Raw genomic sequence first — 20,726 nt, forward strand, 5'->3', positions numbered from 1 at the left:
GAATATCTCGGGAATGATATAAAAAACTTAAATATTATTTTACTGACAAGATATATATTTATATATATATATATATATATATATATATATATATAATGTTTAATTTGAGTTTAAAATTCGGGCGTAACATCAATAAAAATAGTATGAGAGTTTTTTAAAAATTTATTTATTTAAAATCCATACGTTTCGGCTAGCATCTTAGCCATCATTCAGTGGTAATTAACTATAAAAATTAAGTTTAAATAAATAATATGTAAAAATTTCATAGAAAAACAATAACAATAATAATAATAATAATAAAACACAATTTTGTGTCCTAATATTGTATATGAAACCATTATTAATCCATGGTATGAGTATGTGCACATTGATAAAATATATATTTATTAACATCACAAATGGTAAAACACACTAATAACCATGATAACTTAACAAGTTGTCGAAACTATGTATTTACCATGACACTCGATGTTACGAGCTTTTAAGCGCAACCTAGAACTTTGGTGCAATTATGACCATTTTTTTTCTTATTGTGATTAATTTTCATTAATTTTCTCCATTTAAACTTTGAAACCGTAATCCTGAATACCATTTCGAGGACCGCTATCAAAAACATTAACACTATTGCCCCTAGTTTTGAAAATATCCGAATTTTAAATAATAAACTCCTGTATCAAATCGTTCAAATGTTACAAAAGTTTAAATACCGCTGGTTCAAAAAAATGCAATAAAATTTAAATTGTTCCGAAATTTCCATTTTTTATAGTTTCAAATTATATTCAATGTCTATTAATACTTCTGTCCCGATTCCAGTTCTGTGCGGCATGATGATGACAGCCTGCGATGTGAGTGCAATAGCGAAGCCATGGGAAATCCAACACCGCGTAGCAAAGCTCGTAGCTGACGAGTTCTTCGATCAGGGCGATTTGGAGAGGCTTCAGCTTAACCAGCAACCTGTCGCCATGATGGACAGGTAATAAAGGATTGAGTTGTTTGTAGGTCTTTAAATGGATAGCCCCATCATTTGTCATGAAATTCATGGAATGAATTACAGTTACCATGGTGTGATCGCAAATACTTTGACTAGTATTTTTATTTGTTTTATTTACTTCATTTTGATATTAACTTTTTTTTTGTTAATTATTTTTGTGATTTATCCTTTTTATTTGGATGCACTGAAGATTCGTCAGATTGAAGAATGAAGACCTTCTTTATTAAATTATTAATGGATACCCAAAAATATTTTATCATATGTTTTTTATAATTTATTTATTTATCCAGCCTAATGGCCTAGAAATACATGTAACCTTAATCCTACCTAATTTGAAACTAACCCCGCAGATTACTATAAACAAGAACCTAATTACAGTCTAATAACTTTCTGTGTTCTAGACTGGTTCCCCAAGTAACTCTTTTTTCTTTGTCTTTGCATCGCAGTCGCTATTGTATTGTATATATATATATATATTATATTATATATGAGGGCCAGTCGATTTAAAGGCCACTTAGGCACATATGATTTTCGAATACTAAGTATCAAAATAAGATACTTTGCTGAAGGAAACATATCTCTAAAATGAATTCTGATGTCCCGTGCATTGACCCAAAAATAAGGGTTAAATTTTGAAAAACCGCTCAAGGCGGGTGTATCAGGGGATGAACCATGAGCATTGGTGGATCGGCCATCCTTGTAAAATAATTTTAGAGGTACGGTTTCTTCAGCAAAGTATCCTAGTTTGATCCCTAGAATCCAAAAATCACATGTGCCTAAGCGACATTTTTTGACCTATGGTGTATGTAATATGTAATATGTAGTTGAGAAAATTATCTATTCTATTTCTATTTTATTTTTTTTATTTTTTCAGAGAGCGCAAAGACGAACTCCCCCAAATGCAAGTGGGTTTCATAGACGTAATATGCCTTCCTCTATATCGCGTTTTATCAGATACATTCCTTGGATTAGACCTTTATATAATGGGACATTAGAAAATCGTCAACATTGGCAAGATTTAGCAGAAAAAGTTGAAATGGGTCTCACGTGGATAGATCATGACACGATTGATAATCCTGTCGAAGAATTTACTGGTAGGCTAATTATTGTTTTTTTTAAATGTCTACCTAATTCATTTATGAAGAGTCATTTATCGCCAAATTTCTTGTACGTTTTCTAATTTAAGAATTTTTTTCGACGATGGTAGTTTTTCTTTTTCATTATCAATTCATGATATAAATAATATTTTTTTCTAATATTTTCTATCTCAATTTTAGAATATTATTAAGACGAATAAAATTATAAATATTTAAGTTCAAAATCCAAATCGATAATCTGTATACTGATATTATCTCATGCTAATGATATAACTTATTAATGTAGAAGACAAAGTGATTTTTAGTACCTACAATAAGAAATAGAATTTAAGAAATCTATCTTTATTTTCTAACAACTTTCCGAAAAAAAAGTTCATGTTTTCGCCCAAAAATTCGGTTTTACGAGCAAAATAACCTGAACCTATTTTGAAAATCTAAAAACTGTTAGCAGGTGCTGTGCGAAATGTAATTTATTCAGGCTCTTCTTAAGCTTATTATTATACTATTACTTAGTATAGTGAATAATATAATATAGTAAAGTGAATAACATTTTAGAGTATATTTATTAGATTGCTTCTGAAATAATAAGTGCTGAAAGGAAACGTACAGACAGTTTAATCTTCAAACTTAAAATTTTTGCTAATTTTCATATAACTTTAATTTCAAATTTGATATTAGCTTGAAACTTATATTGGTAGCTTGTTTGTAGTTTCAAATTATTTGTTAGTTATCGTAACTTTACCAAAAAATTAATTAAGATGAAAATATAAATTTCAAGGATCTTCTGACGTCAAGGACATAGAATTCACCGTAACCACGCTGAACTGCACGCACAATTCCGACTCAACGGAAAAGTTTCCATCAACTATGGAACTGACCCGTCGAAGATTCGACAGCCTGCGAAAAACCAAAGTTTTGCCTAAAACTGTAAGATCTCGCCTATCAAAATCCTTATACAGTTCATCCAACTTGAGTACAGCAGGCAGCGGCAAAAATGCTGAAACCAATACTGCAGCCGATCATCAAAAATCGGCCTCTCAACAAACAATCAAAGCCTCATCAAATGCTGGAAGTGAGACGAACGTCACTAAAAAACATAAAGGCAAGCAAAGAAGTAAAATTTGTACTCTGTTGTGACAACTAAAAATATTATCCTCGAATAATAAACGACACTCGTTGAAAAACAGAGTACGTTGTAGGAATAGGAAAGATAATAAGTTTATTGAAATTTGAAGATGGGTGATTAAATAATATGCATGGTATTTTGAACGTATCATTTCTCTTCATCTTGAACAGGAATCATATTAAAGATTATAAACTGATGTTCGAATCTCGAAAATCACATGATAATATAACGATATTTAAAAAATACCTAAAAGTTTGAAAGCACTTATCAGTGGCAAGTAATTTTTACTCAACTTTACCTATATATAACTAGCCCATGAAATTATCTAATAATCTTTTAAATTTTTATTTTCATTAAATTTCTTTTGAATAATATATCTTATTGAGCAATTATTCATATTTACTTTCAATTGCCATGCATATTTTTTTCTTGTATCAAATAACCAAAATATTTTTACTAACACACACGAATAACATTATGGACTTATTGCAGAAATGTTTTTATTATACTACATAATTTCAGGTTGTTTCTGGATCCGATTTATCGTTATTAATTAGTAATTAATTACTGATGAGAGTTGTTTAGGATTTTCTAATAGTGCTATTTTTGTTTCGGATATAAATACAACTCATTTCAATACTTGTCCGTTCATTTTCAAAACTTTTTCAAGTATATTCAATAAAACGAAGAAAATTGCTAATTATTAGTTATGCGTACAATTTTAACACAACTGACATTAGAGTAAAATAATTATTTTAATTAATTTTCAAATAATTATTTCAATTAACACTTAACTATGCTCATGTTGAGTATTTATTTTTATCCCATCTTAAACTATAAAATTTAATTTTTGTACTTTTCAAAATTATTATTAACGAAGTTGATACGTTTAAAATAAGGATTTGCATCAAGACCCTAAACAATTACACCTCAAACACTTGTTTTTTTGCGAGAACAGCAAAATATGATCTAAAGAATTTGGATTTATTATTCAAAAGATTGTATGAAAAATAAATTTCATTTAAATAATTGGTGCTAAAATCGCGTTTAATTTTGCAAAGTTTGGGAGGAAATAATCAAAGAATGTGATAATGATAGGTAGCTTAGTTTTAATAATAATTTAATTATTATACTATGACGTTGTCTGTTTTATATTTGTACATAGAATTATTATTAATGTTGTGAAGGTATTTAATCTGATTGTGTGATATAGTTTAAGTAAACGTTTTTAACATTTGAATTAATTAGTGGAAGTGAATGATTGGGAGATATGATTAACGTCGTATTTATCTCTTTGCGAAAATTTATAACTTACATATTTATGAATTCTATTTATTTTATAGAATATTATTAGGTAAATATATAATAATACTAATACGCAAATCATGAGCAAAATGAATTATTTTTTCATAGCTTCAAAAGATAGTTTCTCTGATTTTAAGACGTATTTAGAACTTTGTGTAGTATTATCTGATTTAAATATGAAAATATATATTTAAAATTTGAGCTATGTAATAATAATTTATTTGTCTTATGTCTAGTTAATCGTTTTTCATAGTTTTCAATCACAAGTTTTCTTATTCGTGCACAATATGTAATTAAGATTGACAAATTTTTGTGTTTGAAAATTTGAAGTGTTAATTATTTAATGTGTGATTAGTGACGATTTTTAAACAATTTATTATTCAGGTTTAATACCCTGGGCTAAGAATGCGGACAAGTCTTAGAATACGAAGAAAATTGGATGATGAATTATATCTAATACGACTTGCTGAATTGGTGATAAGTCTGCTTTCATAATAATACAAAAATTGACATTATTATTCTAAATTTATATTACCTAATGGAATATTTAATATCACAGCATTGAATTTTATAATTATAAGGCAATAGACAACTTTCAATGTATTTTTAACATAATGATCAATGAGATAAATGTGACATGTGGCATATCAAATCGATTTAAATTAAAATACAAATATAATTTTGCAATTGAAAAAAAATTGTGGTACCAGCTTAGGCGTTTTTGGTTATTTTCCATATATAAATATAATTTATACCAATATGGAATTAATTTACAAAAATACTTTTTTCATTTGGTGATAACTACATGGTGGAGGGCCTAAAGTAGTAAGTTTAGCACACTTATTAGTTCTTGTATTTATATAAACATATAACTCATAATCTTAAAAAATTTTTACTCTTAATTTAAATTTATTTTGCAGTATTTACAAGAAGTTCTTGGAAATCGTGGTGAATGGCATAGATATTGGATATATCCAATTTATCACCATATGAAGCATTTAATGTAAAATTATAATGAGAAGTATTTTTTGGTAAAAAATAGGTGATGTATAAAATTTGTTATAGCTATTTTTTAGTGATGAAAATGCTTTCGATTTGAAAATGCCATAAAGAGATATGCAAAACTTTACTAGTACTTATTTTCTGATAATATATTAATTTTAATGTTGAAAACAAATTTAATCAACTCATATATTAAATTATAGTGTTAAATAGTTAGTTCTAGAGAGAATGACCATAATATAAATGGGTGTTTGAGTGATTTTATTAAAGATTCGGTAATGAAGCTTCGTTAAGATAATATTACGTGATTCTTTTTGCCCACAATTTATTTTAATAGTTATTTCATTTGAATTCAGATCTTGTACATGTTTATTATTCATTCATTTATAGATATTAGTGTATATAAATTTACGAACATCTTAAAACTTTTCTCAATTTTTGCCATAAGATAAACTAGTCGTTTTTTATTTCAGTTTTCATTATTAGATCTAGTACATTCCTCTTGATTTATAAAGACAATTTTTTAAAAGTTTAAGATTGAAATGGTAATTAGAGCAATTTTTAATTGCTTTTTCTAGACATTAATTTAAAGAAAATACTGGAAGTTTGTAAAATAAGTGTCTATAAAACATTTATTTTTAATTTTTATTGAGATTTTTCTAAAAATGTAACAGTATTTCGACCTAATCTATAATTTTAATGTTATGTTAACTAATCCAATTAAAGTGATATTAGTGTAATAAAATGCAAATAAATTCTTTAGATAAGAATGTGAATAAGTCAAACAAATCATTGCTAGCAATATCTATTCAGAGTAATATATAAATTGTATTATGTTATGGATATAACAAAATGTATTCCGTTATGTGCAATTATAAATTTTATTATTGATGCATTTTGTAAAGTTATTAATAAATATTTATTCATTAGCAACGCTGTTTGCTTAAGTTTTATTATTTGTATAATTTCAAAATTGAAATGAAAAATTAGATTTGCAACTACAGTTAGTATTAAAGGACATAATCGAATGAACTATAGAATTCCGTGGTTATCCTTCAAACATAAATTTGGTTTGCTATTTTATCTTTACTTGAATCAAACGTTCTTATGAACAACATATTTATGCATCAAGATTTTTTTACATCTTTAAATCACATTAATAAATGATTTTATAGATGAGAAAACTGTGAAATTCAAAGGTAAATTAAATATACATTTATTTATAGTTAATGATATAAACATCATTGCTTCATAAACATGTTCTGCTACTTTACTCCATAGTCAAAAATACTATCCTTACAATTACCATATGTTTATTTTCTTATACGTTTTATTTTTTTAGATCAATTATTGTGTTTTGTGAATTCCCTAGCCAACATGCCAATAGCTTGGGCATGCAATATAATTATAGGGCATTTTCTACGCCTCATCAACCTACAATCTTGGAAGTATCCTTCGCATCTTGGAAAACCGTGTGTACCATCTGCAAAAGTGACAAGACCGAGACCCCAGATACGCCCCCCACGAAACTCGCCCTCATATCTCATTCCATCAGATCTCCAGAAGACCCCACGACCATGGAACCAGCCTTGCATAAATTCTCCTTCGTACCTGTGGAGGAAGAAATTTATTTAGGGGTGGTTGATTGAGATTACAAGAGTAAAGGTATGTTTTTTAATAGTTATGATGGAATCACACTTAATATTATATATACATTAGTTTACAACCATAATCTACTTCAACCTCACAAGTTAATAACAATTATAACTTACAACTTAATTTTTTTATAAATTATACCAACTTTGATCCATCCGCAAAACAAAGTACTCCCAATCCACTAAATAGCCCGTTTGCAAATTGGCCATCATATCTTGTTCTATTTTTAAATAACAAATGTCCAACTCCATGTTTTTGGCCTCTTTTATTCCACTCCCCAAAATATCGAGATCCATCAGAAAAACGATAACTGCCTGTTTTTACCACGTCGCCGGATAACGTATCTAAAATATTCGTTGAAATTATTTTTTTTCAATATCGATAATAAGTATTATTTGATTATAACTACCGTCCATTATAAAATTTATGAAAACAAAACTGAGAGTTTGAAATGGCGTTGCAAAGACATTCGATATAGGATTGTTGGTTAATTCAATTTGTACATGGCACTTGCAGGGATCAGTGGCGGATCCAGGGGGTAGGTCACGGGGTTATGACCCCCCCCTGAGCTTGTCTTAAGACTTACATAAAACACTAATTCAGCAATAAAATGACTTCATAATGATTTTAGTTTTATATTTTGTTACCAAACACATTCTATAAATTCAATATGTAACTTATTATAGACGGCGGAGTTAAAGGCTCCTAAAGTTTAAGGATTTTCTAATCGTATTGCGAAACCATAATTTAATTATGTGACCCCCCCTGGGGCCAAAGCTGGATCCGCCACTGGCAGGGATTATATATAGGGCTTCCCGAGTAATTGATTTTAATAGTTAAAACAAATTTTTAAATATTATTAATGACTAGGTATTTTTTTACAAACACATGCAATGTTATTAATAAACAAACGTTAGGAGCAATTTTTATTGTATTTTTGTATTTCTTCTTGCTATAATAGGTAATTTATATTCGAAGAGTAATTAACTAATAATAAATTAATAATAATAGTTAATAATTATGTTCTATTTTATCTAGATTATAAGTAATTGAAGTTATGAGCCCATCGTAGTATAATGGCAAAGAACGTGCATAGCGCAAACAAAGTCCCAGGTTTAATCCTAAGCTCGGCCAGTTTTATGTCAAGCAGTATGATAACAATTTTGCGGTTATGGATATCAAATATAAACTCAATGAAATTTTCAGGGGACTTGCAGGGAAATTTCTGCTATACATACACGCCAAATATACTAATCTAATATATTTTGACTATACATAAAAATAGACCTGTTACCGGGGTAATTCATTAAATATTAACACAATCTTTCAAAATCAAGGTCTTCAAAAAACCTAATATCGATTATTATGCGGAATATACTAAAGATTAATGAAGTATTTTTAGATTATATATGATATTTAGCATATTTTTGAAAACTCGAAAACAGATCTAGAGCTGGGCTTTTTAAACTTTTGTCACTCGCGGCCCCATTTATGATTGCGAGCTTTTTGACGACCCCATTTATGATTACAAGTTTTCACCCCACACAAATATAAAAGATAGAGAAATTAATATTTTCAGATAATTTGTTTATTGGGTAACAATATACATCTATACATATATACACATCAAAATATATAGTTTTAGAAATGGCAGCGCGACCCATAGTTGCCAGTTAAAGATAATTATTAAACCAAATTCTATTAAAAATACGGGATTAATTTAATTTTCAAAATAAATATTAAATAATAATAGAGGAGATTATAAATGATATTTATTATTTTCTTTAAATCTCTAACGAAAATTTCTAGCTATTATGATCAATAACACAATATTTTAAAAAGTAAGGAGTTCAAATAAATTTCCAAAATATTTTTGATAAGTGATCTTATTAAACAAAGTCTTTTAAAAGTTGAACCGCTCAAATATTTTTTTATTTATTTTTTTTTAATAATGGATATAATATGTATTTGAATATTATCCAATCATGACGAGATATGGTGGAAGTCCGATAATTTATCTATAATTAATAATTACCATTTGGAGGGTCCTGTATTAAATGAGGCGTAGTTTTCTGTCAGGTTGTGTATTTAGGGTGCGATTACTGAAGTACTTGCGGTGTCGAAGAATAAACATATATGATCGCTCGCGCTTTCTATAACAATCGCCGAAACCAGGTACGAACTATTTTTTTGTTTCATTTGACAATAAATTTAAAATATAACTGTTCTTTAATAGCATCTTCTGTTATTATAACATTAAATTTTTACTAAAGCTTCTTTTTTCAGTTGCAGGTCACACGGTTCAACAGGTCACACGCCAGTAGATTTGGATGTTGACTTAACCAAATCATGTACCTGGAGCAGAAGTGGTTAATTTCTTCTTCAACAGTTAGAACATTCAGGTATCGTTGTATTAATCAGTTTGGTACATAGTTTACGATCAGTATAAAATTTTTGTTCTGGAACCTCTGTAGGATTGCTATGTTTGATTTACTAGCCGCACTCCATAGATGTAGACCGTAGTACCTATTGGTTTAATAACTAAGTGTCTTGTATTTCAAGAGTTTATTTTCTGACAATCCGGATTGACTTCTGATAACCCGGATTGTCCCGTGTTTCTAAAAACTATAAGTCTAAATTGATTCTTTGCTCTTACTTGATAATAAAATTACAACTACGCATCGAATATCTGAAAATGTTATGTACAACTAGTATGCTTATATGAAAAAGGTGGATTAAAATAGCCTCTCACATTCATAATTTTGAACTTTTATTTACAATTTTACGAAAATTAACAAAAATTATGAAAATGAACGTCTTGACTGCCTGGAATAATGCAAATAAGTGCTAATTATTTTTAAATAATTATGAAAAAAATAAAGTAATTCTGATTTAAAAAAAAACTCATTTAAATAAGGCGCATTTGTATTAACTTTTTAATTAGTATTTGTTATTTTACAATCATATTAATTTTGCTAGCATTCATCCCCTTCCCCCTTCTCGGATTAGCATAATTCAAAATTACCGTCCCGGTTTTGACTCAAAAAAATATGATCACCTTATTGATAATAATAGGACTTACTGATATTGTAAGGCTTGACTTTATGTCTTCATTCTGAGCTTCTTCAAATTAAGGATTTCTACTCGGAATTTTATTTTATTTTAAGTGGAATTCGATATCATACTGCTTGATACCGAGCTGGCCGAGTTTAGTACCAAACATGTGACACGTGTTAGCCAACGTTCTTAACCATTATACCTCCACTAGCTCTGAAATTGTAAAATTTTTTGATCTTGTTTTTTTTATTGTGCGACCCTTTATGCCATGAATGACTTGCCAAACAAATCATTACGGCTTGTCAGGCGCGTGCCATCGTGTCATGTCCATAAAAATAACCATATTAGAATGGTTGAAGAGGGTTGAAGTTGAACATTTTCCCAGACTTGAGCACTGATTACGCGCTTTCTTCGCATAATAAATTAACACCTCAACACGCTTTAGAGCAGGGCTATCCAAATGAAAAAACTACGGTTACATACACCACATAGGTAAATTACACATGTGGTGTATGCACATTACCTAATGTAATGTGCATTATTAGTATTTTTTGACAATATTTTCGAATTCAAGACATTTGGATCTAGGAAATTTATAACAACTATATTTAAGATTAATTAATTTCAATGAACTAGTTGAGTTTGAAATACAAATCAATATCGAATGATATATTATATTTTAAATATTTTCTAAAATTGAATATAAACTAGTGGTGTATGGCATCGTGCCTTAAGGCAAATTGCTGGAACTTTCTATACCGTATTAAAATATTCAAGAAATATTAAATGTGTTCAAATCGATTATTATAAATACTGTAACTTATATATGTTTAGAGAAAAGTAAATAAACAAAACTCGATCAATCAAATTTAAAATGAAGGACATTGTGTAATATTTATAAGAATTATTTAAACTCAATAGCAAAGTTCAAATTATTTATTTGAAGTAATTAGTGAGCTTTAGAACTCTAGCCAGAATTAAAATTAAAATCGGAATAATTTTCAATATTCAAAAAAAAAATATTTGGAAGTTAATAAATAATCATTCAAATCGGATGCTTAGTTCTCTCGAAAACTGCCATTTTTGGCACATTTTGCTTGGTACCTGCATAACGGCTGGACCTGCCTTTGCCAAAAACTAAGCACCACTCTCCCCATCATTACAAACAGAATGTTTTTTGGATCATTCCAATCCAAATCATTCCATCCTCTATATATCCGTAACGGCTGGATTTGGCCTTTGCCAAAAACTAATCGGCACATCTCCCTATCAATAGGAATCGAATGTTTTTAAAACCATTCAAATCGGTTGATCCGTGCGTCAGAAAACGTGGGTAAAAAAATTCGGACATACAAAACACACAGACACATTCATTTTTTCTGAGGTATGCTAAAATGTTCAGAAACCTTCAAAACGTAAAGAAATTTAAAAATTTTCGATTATCGGCCCATTACTATAACTTACTTTACGGGAAGTTAAAAAATGCAGATAGATAGAGCAACGTTAATATTATAATAGATAGAGCAACGTTAATATTAATAAGTTTTTGTAGAGTATTGTTCGATTTACTTCTTCCAAGTTAACTACCTTAATAATTACCAAAGATATTATAAAGTACTTCTAAAATCAATTTATCAAAAATAGTTACTTTTTTAAGTTAGTTTTTATTAGAATCAATGGTGTTTTATTACCATCAATGGTAATTCAAAGTCTGATATATTTATGTTAAGATGATGATTGACATGCCGCTACCATATCGCACCCCGATAATATTTACTTTTACAGGTCATTATAATAGTTAGTTGTAGGTGAATTATATGCGAAGCTGATTTTTTGATCGCATTTGATCGCCAACATCAAATAGTATTTACAATTTCTTTGCTCCGCTAACACCAGTTTTGTTAATCTTTGCAGTTCCAATATTTTCCGAGAAATGGGTAAAAATTATGATACAACTAATTTTAAATAAAACAATAGAAATATAAATAAACAATTAATGCGATATAAAAGCAACCATGTGCACAATACGTGTACTTTGTATATAGGATATTCAAGTGTTTTTTTTTTTTTATATATAAACTTGGCCCATCATCAACAGATCTTTCTATGCAGCGTTTGTGGTGATAGGGCCTCTGGAAGACATTATGGAGCTATTTGCTGCGATGGATGTTCTTGCTTTTTCAAAAGAAGCGTCCGAAGATCAGCTATTTACACGTGCATAGGTAAGTTCACTTACAAATAATTTATAATAGTACAAATCTATCCAATTTGGACAACCTTAGTCGGCATCGAATAGAAATTGTTTGGAAAAAATCAATTATTTTCAGCACTATCTTCATAAATATTATGTTACTTCTTGCGTTATTATTTATTATATTAGCATAATTATCAGTTTGTCAAAAAAAAACTAGAGAAAAACGTCCAATGCCACCAAAAAATATGTGGATTGCAAAATTGTCACGGATATTTACGTTTAGGCAGAAAATTGATTTTTGGATAGGTTCTTCAACTTTAGTATTCGAATTTTTTAGAGCAAAACTCAAAATTCAAATATTTCTTCATTTTTAGCAGGAAAAGAAAATTGCGTTATAGATAAAGCACGAAGAAACTGGTGTCCTTATTGTCGATTTCAAAGGTGCCTATCAGCAAAAATGAATACAACAGGTAAAAGCTTATCTAGATATATCGCTAAGATCAGCTTATATGACAATTTAAATAAAAATAAAAATATTGTCAACTACAGCTGTTCAGCAAGAAAGGGGACCTAGAAAACCAAAGAAAAAAATATTAAATATGATACCACATGAAGATTGTAGGCAAAATCGTTTCAAATTCAAAATTGCAAATTTTTCTCGAAGCAGCCGCAAAACTCAATTTACTTTAAAATGTGCTGTTGATATGCAAGGTATAACTTAGTTTAATTTATTCAATTATTCTGTTGATATTGAAACATAAAAATATTGTATTGAAATATATCATAATTTTTTTATAGGCCATGTATTTTTGGACATAATTGCACAAATTCTCCTTACTTCTGTGAAACAAGCGCGAAATAATTCCACATTCATGAAATATGACAAAAAGCAGCAAGATACTTTACTGGCATATGTTTGGCATGAATTATTTATATTGAAATCAGTCTACTGGCCTGTAGACCTTACAAATTTTTATTTGAGGTTTGAAACTATTAAGTTTATAATATACATTATATTCTGAATGATTTATATGGGAATGATTTGCAGAGCTTATGAACTGTTGGATACAAATACAGGCAATTGCCTAAAACAAGCTGTAAAGATTTGTTCAAACTTGCAAGCAGATGATTTCGAATTACATTTTATGGTCACATTAATTCTTTGTAGAAAAGGTTTGTACATAACTTATTATTTAAAATACATTGTTTTTTATAATAAATGCTGATCTACTATTTATTTTATTACGAAGATAGTGCTTTCTAGTAGCTTTTCAATATTTTTATAGAATTCAGCTTGAATCCAGAAACCGATAGTTTATCAGATTCTTCAACTGTTAGTACTCTGCTGGCCTTACAACAATACAATTTGGAGAAAAGAAATGAGTGGTGGACGAGATGCGGCCAAATGCTTATTGCTCTCAGGAGTTTGTGCGCTGTGGATAGCCAAATTCTAAAGGAAGTCTTCTTAAAACCTGTGATTGGTGATGTTGAATGGGATTTAGTTATAGCAACTATATAGAAAGAAGTGTAAGAACTCACAAAACAATTTTTAAAACACAGCAAATAAATGAGTAAGTAAATGCATAAATATCTTTCATATCATATGATATAGAAAATAGAGTTAAAATTTCAAAAAAGTTCGGTCGCGAGGGTGTTGGATTACAGGAGGTATCGATCTATCACAGTGTCGAATTGGTGAGAGATTACTGTAATATTGTAATATGAGTTAAACTAATATTAAATGTTAAATATGAACATTTGAGCTTTTTTATGTATTATATTCATTCATTTATCTTATTCTCTTCAATTTGCTGCAATAAAAACTTCCATTTTTAGTTCAAAAAATATTATTATATATCTATTAAAAATATCAAAGCTATAATTTTTGAAAATTTGTATTGTTTATCTAAGAATAGCAATTCAAAAATGTCATTATAAAAGTCAGGGTAATATTCGCAAGCTCGTTTACAGTCTGGCATCCAATTTACTTCCAGAAGTTTTGGTCTAATTTGCGTTTGATGCCAATTCAACATTAAATCAACTGCATATAAAGCTCTTGATTGTGGGTTTTCTTTAATTCCCATTGGTGGATCCTTACTTGTTGCACATAAAAATACTTGTTTGAGCATTTGCTTAATCATTTTTTCTATATTGGTATAATTATGGTCTGGATATTGTTTAACCCATTCTATTTTGAACTCTTCACATTTGAGATGGAATAATGTTGCCTTTTCATCATAATTCATTACTGTGAAATGTTTTTCATATTCATCAAAATTATCAAGACTAAATGATTTATTAGCAAACCGTAAGAAGAAATTGTTATAAATATAAACATGCAATGGCTTGATAGATTTTAATAACACTACATACCGAATATCAAACTTGACCATTATATTTGTATCAGGTCTTAAAAATAATACAGGATTTTCTATATATTTTTGAACAATTTTTGGTCCTGATCTACAAATTTGCAATATACAATTCAAATTGTCTGTGATATGGGTGTCTAAACCCCTAGCTAAATTAAAAGGCTTCAAAATCCATGTATTATCTAGCTTTCTTTTAAGTCTATTTTGAAAATAACTTATAAACTGTATAAGCTCAGTTTCTAAATTGTAAGTAGTTGGAAGCCATTCTGGATAAGTTTCCAAAGAATTTACATCATGATGTTCAATGTTATCAATACGGCAGATGGCACTTAATAAATCCTTAATTGTTATGACATTTTCAAATGGAAACTGGTTTACAAATGTATTAGGTCTATTAAGTGATAACTCTTCATAGTTTTTAAAATGTTGTGTATACCATAATATATCCGCTGATGATTCATCATCACATATTTCAAAGTTAGAATGTGTCAGATATTTGTGTACATATTTATATTGTGTAAAAACCTTAAGTGGTTTTGAGCAAAAGGTGGGAAAAGATTTAACAACAGGTAATGTTTCATCAATCCTACCACTTAAAAAATATTCTTTCAAAGGTGTAGTTTGGGTAAAACTCTCCATTGTAAAATCACATGGGTGCCAAGGATGAAGCAATGCCTTTCGATATTCACTTTCAATAGGAATTCCTACTACAAAATCTCTCAGAAGATATTCATATTGGGCAATACTTCTTAGTGGAAATAAAATGCTATAAGTGATTTGCTTCGTAATATATAAAAATGGGGTTACAATAACATTAGGATTATCACTATGTTGAATTCTAGATCCTAGTTCATCCATCATATACCAAACAGGCATACTATGCTCAATGTCAGAACTTAAACCACTCATGGTATAGTATAAACAATATTTCCACATTTCATTGCAAATACATTCTATGACCTCATTAACATCATTTACATTATCTATTCCCAACATGCTGGCCATGCGATCTCTGAGTGATGGAATTTCTGAGAGCAATTTTCTTCTATCACTGATTCGAAAGGTCCAAGCATGATCAATCAAAAATATATCTTGCGGATTATTATTACTGATACCCTGCTCATGAGTTACCTGAACAGTGAAATTAGGGTCGCCAGGTTGTTTTACATCATCCGCATAATCTATCTGCAGTACTTGGAAGACGTTGCTTGATTCTAAATCATCATTTTCTAACTTTTTATAAAGAGTGGGCCAATATATTTCAGGAACACCACATGCCAACAGTTGTGGTTTATGCAAAGTTACAAATTCTTCATACATTATAATGATATGTCAGTATAGATAGTGAAAGGTGTCGGGATGTATATGCCTGCAAAAGTGTAAAAAATACATGTAAGAACAAAAATAAATTGATCTGAAGAAGTGGGTTAAAATTTAATTAGGAAACCTATTTATCTAACTTAAAGATATTAAAGTAACACCGTTCTAAGTTGCGCAGCATACAGGCAACGGTTGCAAGATTTGATATTTGGTAGTATTGCAGACTTGCAACCGTTAGTTGCACACTTCATGTTGTTGTTGCTCAATATCACATAACCAACAAAAAATGACACTATCATAAAACTGTTTTGTATAAGTAATTCTCACTATTTCTTAAGAGAAACATTATCACCAAAATGAATATATATCTTTATCACTGATCTTATTTATATTTCTATAATTTATCACAAGATGAATGATTTTGAAAAGGTGTATGCCATCCAGGTGATACTAGAAGATTTAAGCACCCATCCAATTTGTGCACATGGACCAACATTACTATTTCGAAGAAAAATAGATAAAAATGGTACCACCCGCGATTTTTATGCATGTTCAGCCTATAGAGACAGGAAAGGGTGCCCCTTTTTCAAATGGGCTGATGAGTACAAAATGACAAATGATAAAAATTCCCTCAGAAAAGAACAATTATGAGTGAGCTGAATCATGATGAATATTTTTCTATGCTGAAAAAGGTATGCAAGAAGTTTATTTTTTATTTTTATTATGGTTTGATAAGTTTAATTTATTTTTATATAATATAGATAAGGGATGCACAACCTTTACTTCGAGCTTATTGTTTCACTTGTAATCAATTTTTTATAAAACCCTCAAAAGATCATACACAACATAATGTTAAATACAATATATCAACGAATGAGTTAAATCATCCGATGTCTTTGTTAATGCCTCTCAGAATAATAAAAAGGAAGCACAGTATTTGTTCACAGCAATCTGTTAAAGATATTACAGACATTGCTTTTAAATTAGGATATTGGTAGGTAAGAACATAATTTTTTACTGCAAGCCCTTTAGTCGAAGCATTAAAAATGCAAGTAAATTAGTCAATTTGAAATTTCAGCAATTTTCTGTGCATCGGCACACCTTTGATAACGAATATATAATAAATAAGAATGATAAAGCATATTCAAGTTTTGCTGCTTGATATTGATACCAGATTTCATTCATTTTATGGACCAAGTGAATTTATTTGGTATAATAGCTTCAATCATCACTTTTTCCATCCTGAAGACAAAACTGTATTTGAAGATTTTTTAAAGATAGATGGGTATGAGTATGCATATTACTCCAAATGTACTAATTCTATTAAAGCAGATAATACTTATTGCATCTGATTCAACAGAGGTACAAAAACTTGTGTCTTTATGGACCCACCATTTGGTGGTCGTTTGGAACCATTATCACAAACACTTAAAATTATGTCTGAAACATGGCTAACACTTAATGGGCAAGAAAAATCTGAAGGCAAAAATACCAGTATTTCTAATAATGCCTTACTTTATGGAATCTTTAATTAAAGCTAACATGCCTGAAATGAATATGAGTGATTATAAGGTATTTAGTACAATCTTGTAAAATAATGTTGAAAAACCATATAATAGATTAATGTATAAACAAATATTCATTGCAAAAATTATGATTATATTAGGTATCATACATAAATCATTCCAAATTCAATGATAAGAAATCAAAACAGGGAAGCATTGTTCGATTTTTCACTAATATAGAATTGAGGTATGATCTCACATACACAATGGAATACCAGTATTCACAAAATATAAAATATTTTTCAGTAAAGTCATTCTACCATCTACTGACTATAAATTCTGCAAACTATTGTGATTATTGGGTATCAAAAGAAAATTCACACTGCAAAAAATGTAATTCTTGTACATCAAAAGATGGTCGAACATATGTACATTGTAATATTGCAACAGATGCGTGAAGCCAACTTGGACTCATTGTGAATTATGTTCTAAATGCTGCTTGCCTGATCATAAATGTGACAACAATGATCAAGTAATATATTTATTTTCATAAATGATACTTATTTAATTTTCTTCAATAAGTCAGCTTTTGAAAGCATTTAATTATTTTTGTGACTAATTAATGCCACTTCAATTTAAAAGATAATTATCTTCCATTCTAACATAGTATTGTTCCCTAAAGGAGAAGGTGGCAAAATAAAAACTGCTGTTATTATATTAAAATTGTAATGTATTCAGATCCTTCATATTACAATCTTTACATTTCAGAGCATAAGAACTGAACATAAAAATACAAAGCGAGCAAAGAATGTGACTAGACAAAAGATACCGAACAAGTTTTCAAAAAAGCAAAAATAATTTATGTAATATTCTATTTAAAATACCATAATTAATAAGTTTGGAAACTCAGTCATACAGTATGACTTGTGCAAATTTTTATAAACTATATTAACAATAAATACATAATAAAATTACATAATATACAAATATATCTAATATTCAAGATATTTACTACCATTAAACTCCTAGTCTACTCGTCCTTCATGTCCACCGCATGTACACAACTTTCATTCTGTCCCAAATATTTTCAAAAGAATCATTGCAGGTCTGACATCCAAAATAGCAAATTTGTATTCATCATCAAACAATACCTCCATCATAATAATCTATAATATATCTGACTTCTTTGCCGCATCTATCAATAATCCAGTCATGGCGATCAAAAGGCAATTCATAACCCATCCAGGATCGAATACGAGCTTTGGACTGTAATCAGTGGCTTTTCCACCAAAACTTTTTAATCTGGGACATTCACATTCTTTGAAATGCAGAGCTTCCCATTTTAATACTTCACGCCATGCTTGCTCATTATTAGCATTATGAATTTTAATGATGTCTGACATATCCTTTTGTTTAATATCATCCTTTTCCCACTTCAGCCTTTGCGTAACATTGCATTCCAAAACATTTGTTGGCTGGGTATTCCCAAAAGGCTACGGAACCATCTTCTGTGACTTTAGGAATTGTGCTTACTTGCCTTTCTTTTGGTAGAGGAAATGGTTGTCCTGGTGAAGGTGAAGGTGCTGATTAGCAGGTGGCATCATATTTAGAGGGTTAACATCTGATTGTCCTTGTTGCACAGGACAGCCTGACATTAAAGTTTTCTGATGCATGGGGCATTCGGGTGGAGGGACTCCTTGTAAACTTTGATGATGATTGTGTATTGCTTTTGCATTTTCGTCGGGTTTTAATATCTGTGTAGCAGCGTACTCGGCTGCAGAAACCGTATTACCCATCTGTAAAATAAAAGCAGTAGCTTAAGTTAGGAACTACAACATCTATCAATCCTGAAAGATAAGAGTCTGAGGATATACTTATAGTACCTTTAGTAAAATTGCAGGCGCTTTTACATAAATCTGTCTGGATACTTATTTATTTACCTACAATAAATTAGTATTAATATAATGACAAATATCGACAATGTTTGCCCTAGCAAAGGGTTATGTGAGCTCCATAGAGAAGTCGAAATCGCATGGCATGAGATAGTAATGCACTTGCATAACGCCTGAAAAAACTTACGTGAAATTTGTATAGAGGGCTATGCTGTTATTAGTAAAATAACAACAGGAAACACAAACTCGTTTTTGAAATGACTTATTTATTGCATTTCTCAAATTATTGCGTTTAGAGGAAATAATAAGTTGTAAATATCAAAATCATGTATAGTAATAGTAGTTGCAAGTTAAAGTTGTACTAAAAAGTAAATATATTTTATCTAAATGTGGAAAATGTTTTCTTTGAAATCTACTATCATAATTTAAAAAGAAACAATTTGCCATTTTTAAATATATTATTAAAAGTTACGAGTGAAGCTTTTGCATAAAAACTCATTACAGCCAACATACTAAAAACAAATTTGTTTTGGTGCTAATCTTGAACTAAACTTTATATTAAATTAGAAATGTTGTCCTTCAGCCTATATTTCTTATATATTAATTATTTCGTTGAAAATAATTGGAAAATGTATTTTCATATTGAAATCTAAATTGTTAAAGAAAAGTTTTTTTCCGCTTCTGCTACGTATGCGCCAGCGCCACCGTATGGCCGCCGTTATTCACTAAACCGATGTCGGTTGCACTTGATCTTCAGTTTGACTTTTGTCATCGTGCGGGCCGGATTCAGATCATATGAATTTCGTCCAACGTCACGTGTGATTATTTATATACGTTGGGAAATTATTATAAATATTATTAAATAATGGCAAATTTTTTGTATTTAAAATCATTTATGTTAGTGTTAGTGAAGTGCTTAAAAAACGATATGTGAATCCTCATAATCAGTATAAAATATTGTTGTAATATTTACTTTTCGGCCAGAGTTCAAGTTTGTATATTTAAGGTATTTAAATATTTGTTTATATTGCAAAGTATTTTTGGAATGTACAAATTAGTCTGCTAATTATAAACCATAATCTTTGCTATTATAAGAATATTTGGTTTTAAAAATTCATTTAAAGATCTAGAAATAAAATATAATATCAAGCTCTTAATTCGTTTCTGTGCAATACATAACTATGAAATGTCAAAATACCAATCCTAGAA

At 29.3% G+C, this 20,726-nt stretch overlaps 2 protein-coding genes across 2 annotated transcripts in view; both read right to left on the reverse strand.

The window, feature by feature from the left end:
* Positions 1-20,726, reverse strand: part of LOC113370816 (cGMP-specific 3',5'-cyclic phosphodiesterase) — a 141,820-nt gene that overhangs the window by 60,912 nt on the left and 60,182 nt on the right. The window lies entirely within an intron of this gene.
* Positions 6,865-7,525, reverse strand: LOC113370119 (MORN repeat-containing protein 4 homolog; the record flags this gene model as incomplete). The annotated part of the gene is made up of 2 exons (XM_026610790.1): positions 6,865-7,132; positions 7,323-7,525. Coding segments are annotated over 2 exons (471 nt in total), but the record flags the coding sequence as incomplete, so codon positions are not given.

Source organism: Ctenocephalides felis, unplaced genomic scaffold (genome assembly GCF_003426905.1).
Source record: "Ctenocephalides felis isolate EL2017-DRISC unplaced genomic scaffold, ASM342690v1 CF-g0.4_SCAFFOLD_01492, whole genome shotgun sequence".
NCBI classification, from domain to species: Eukaryota; Metazoa; Arthropoda; class Insecta; order Siphonaptera; family Pulicidae; genus Ctenocephalides; species Ctenocephalides felis.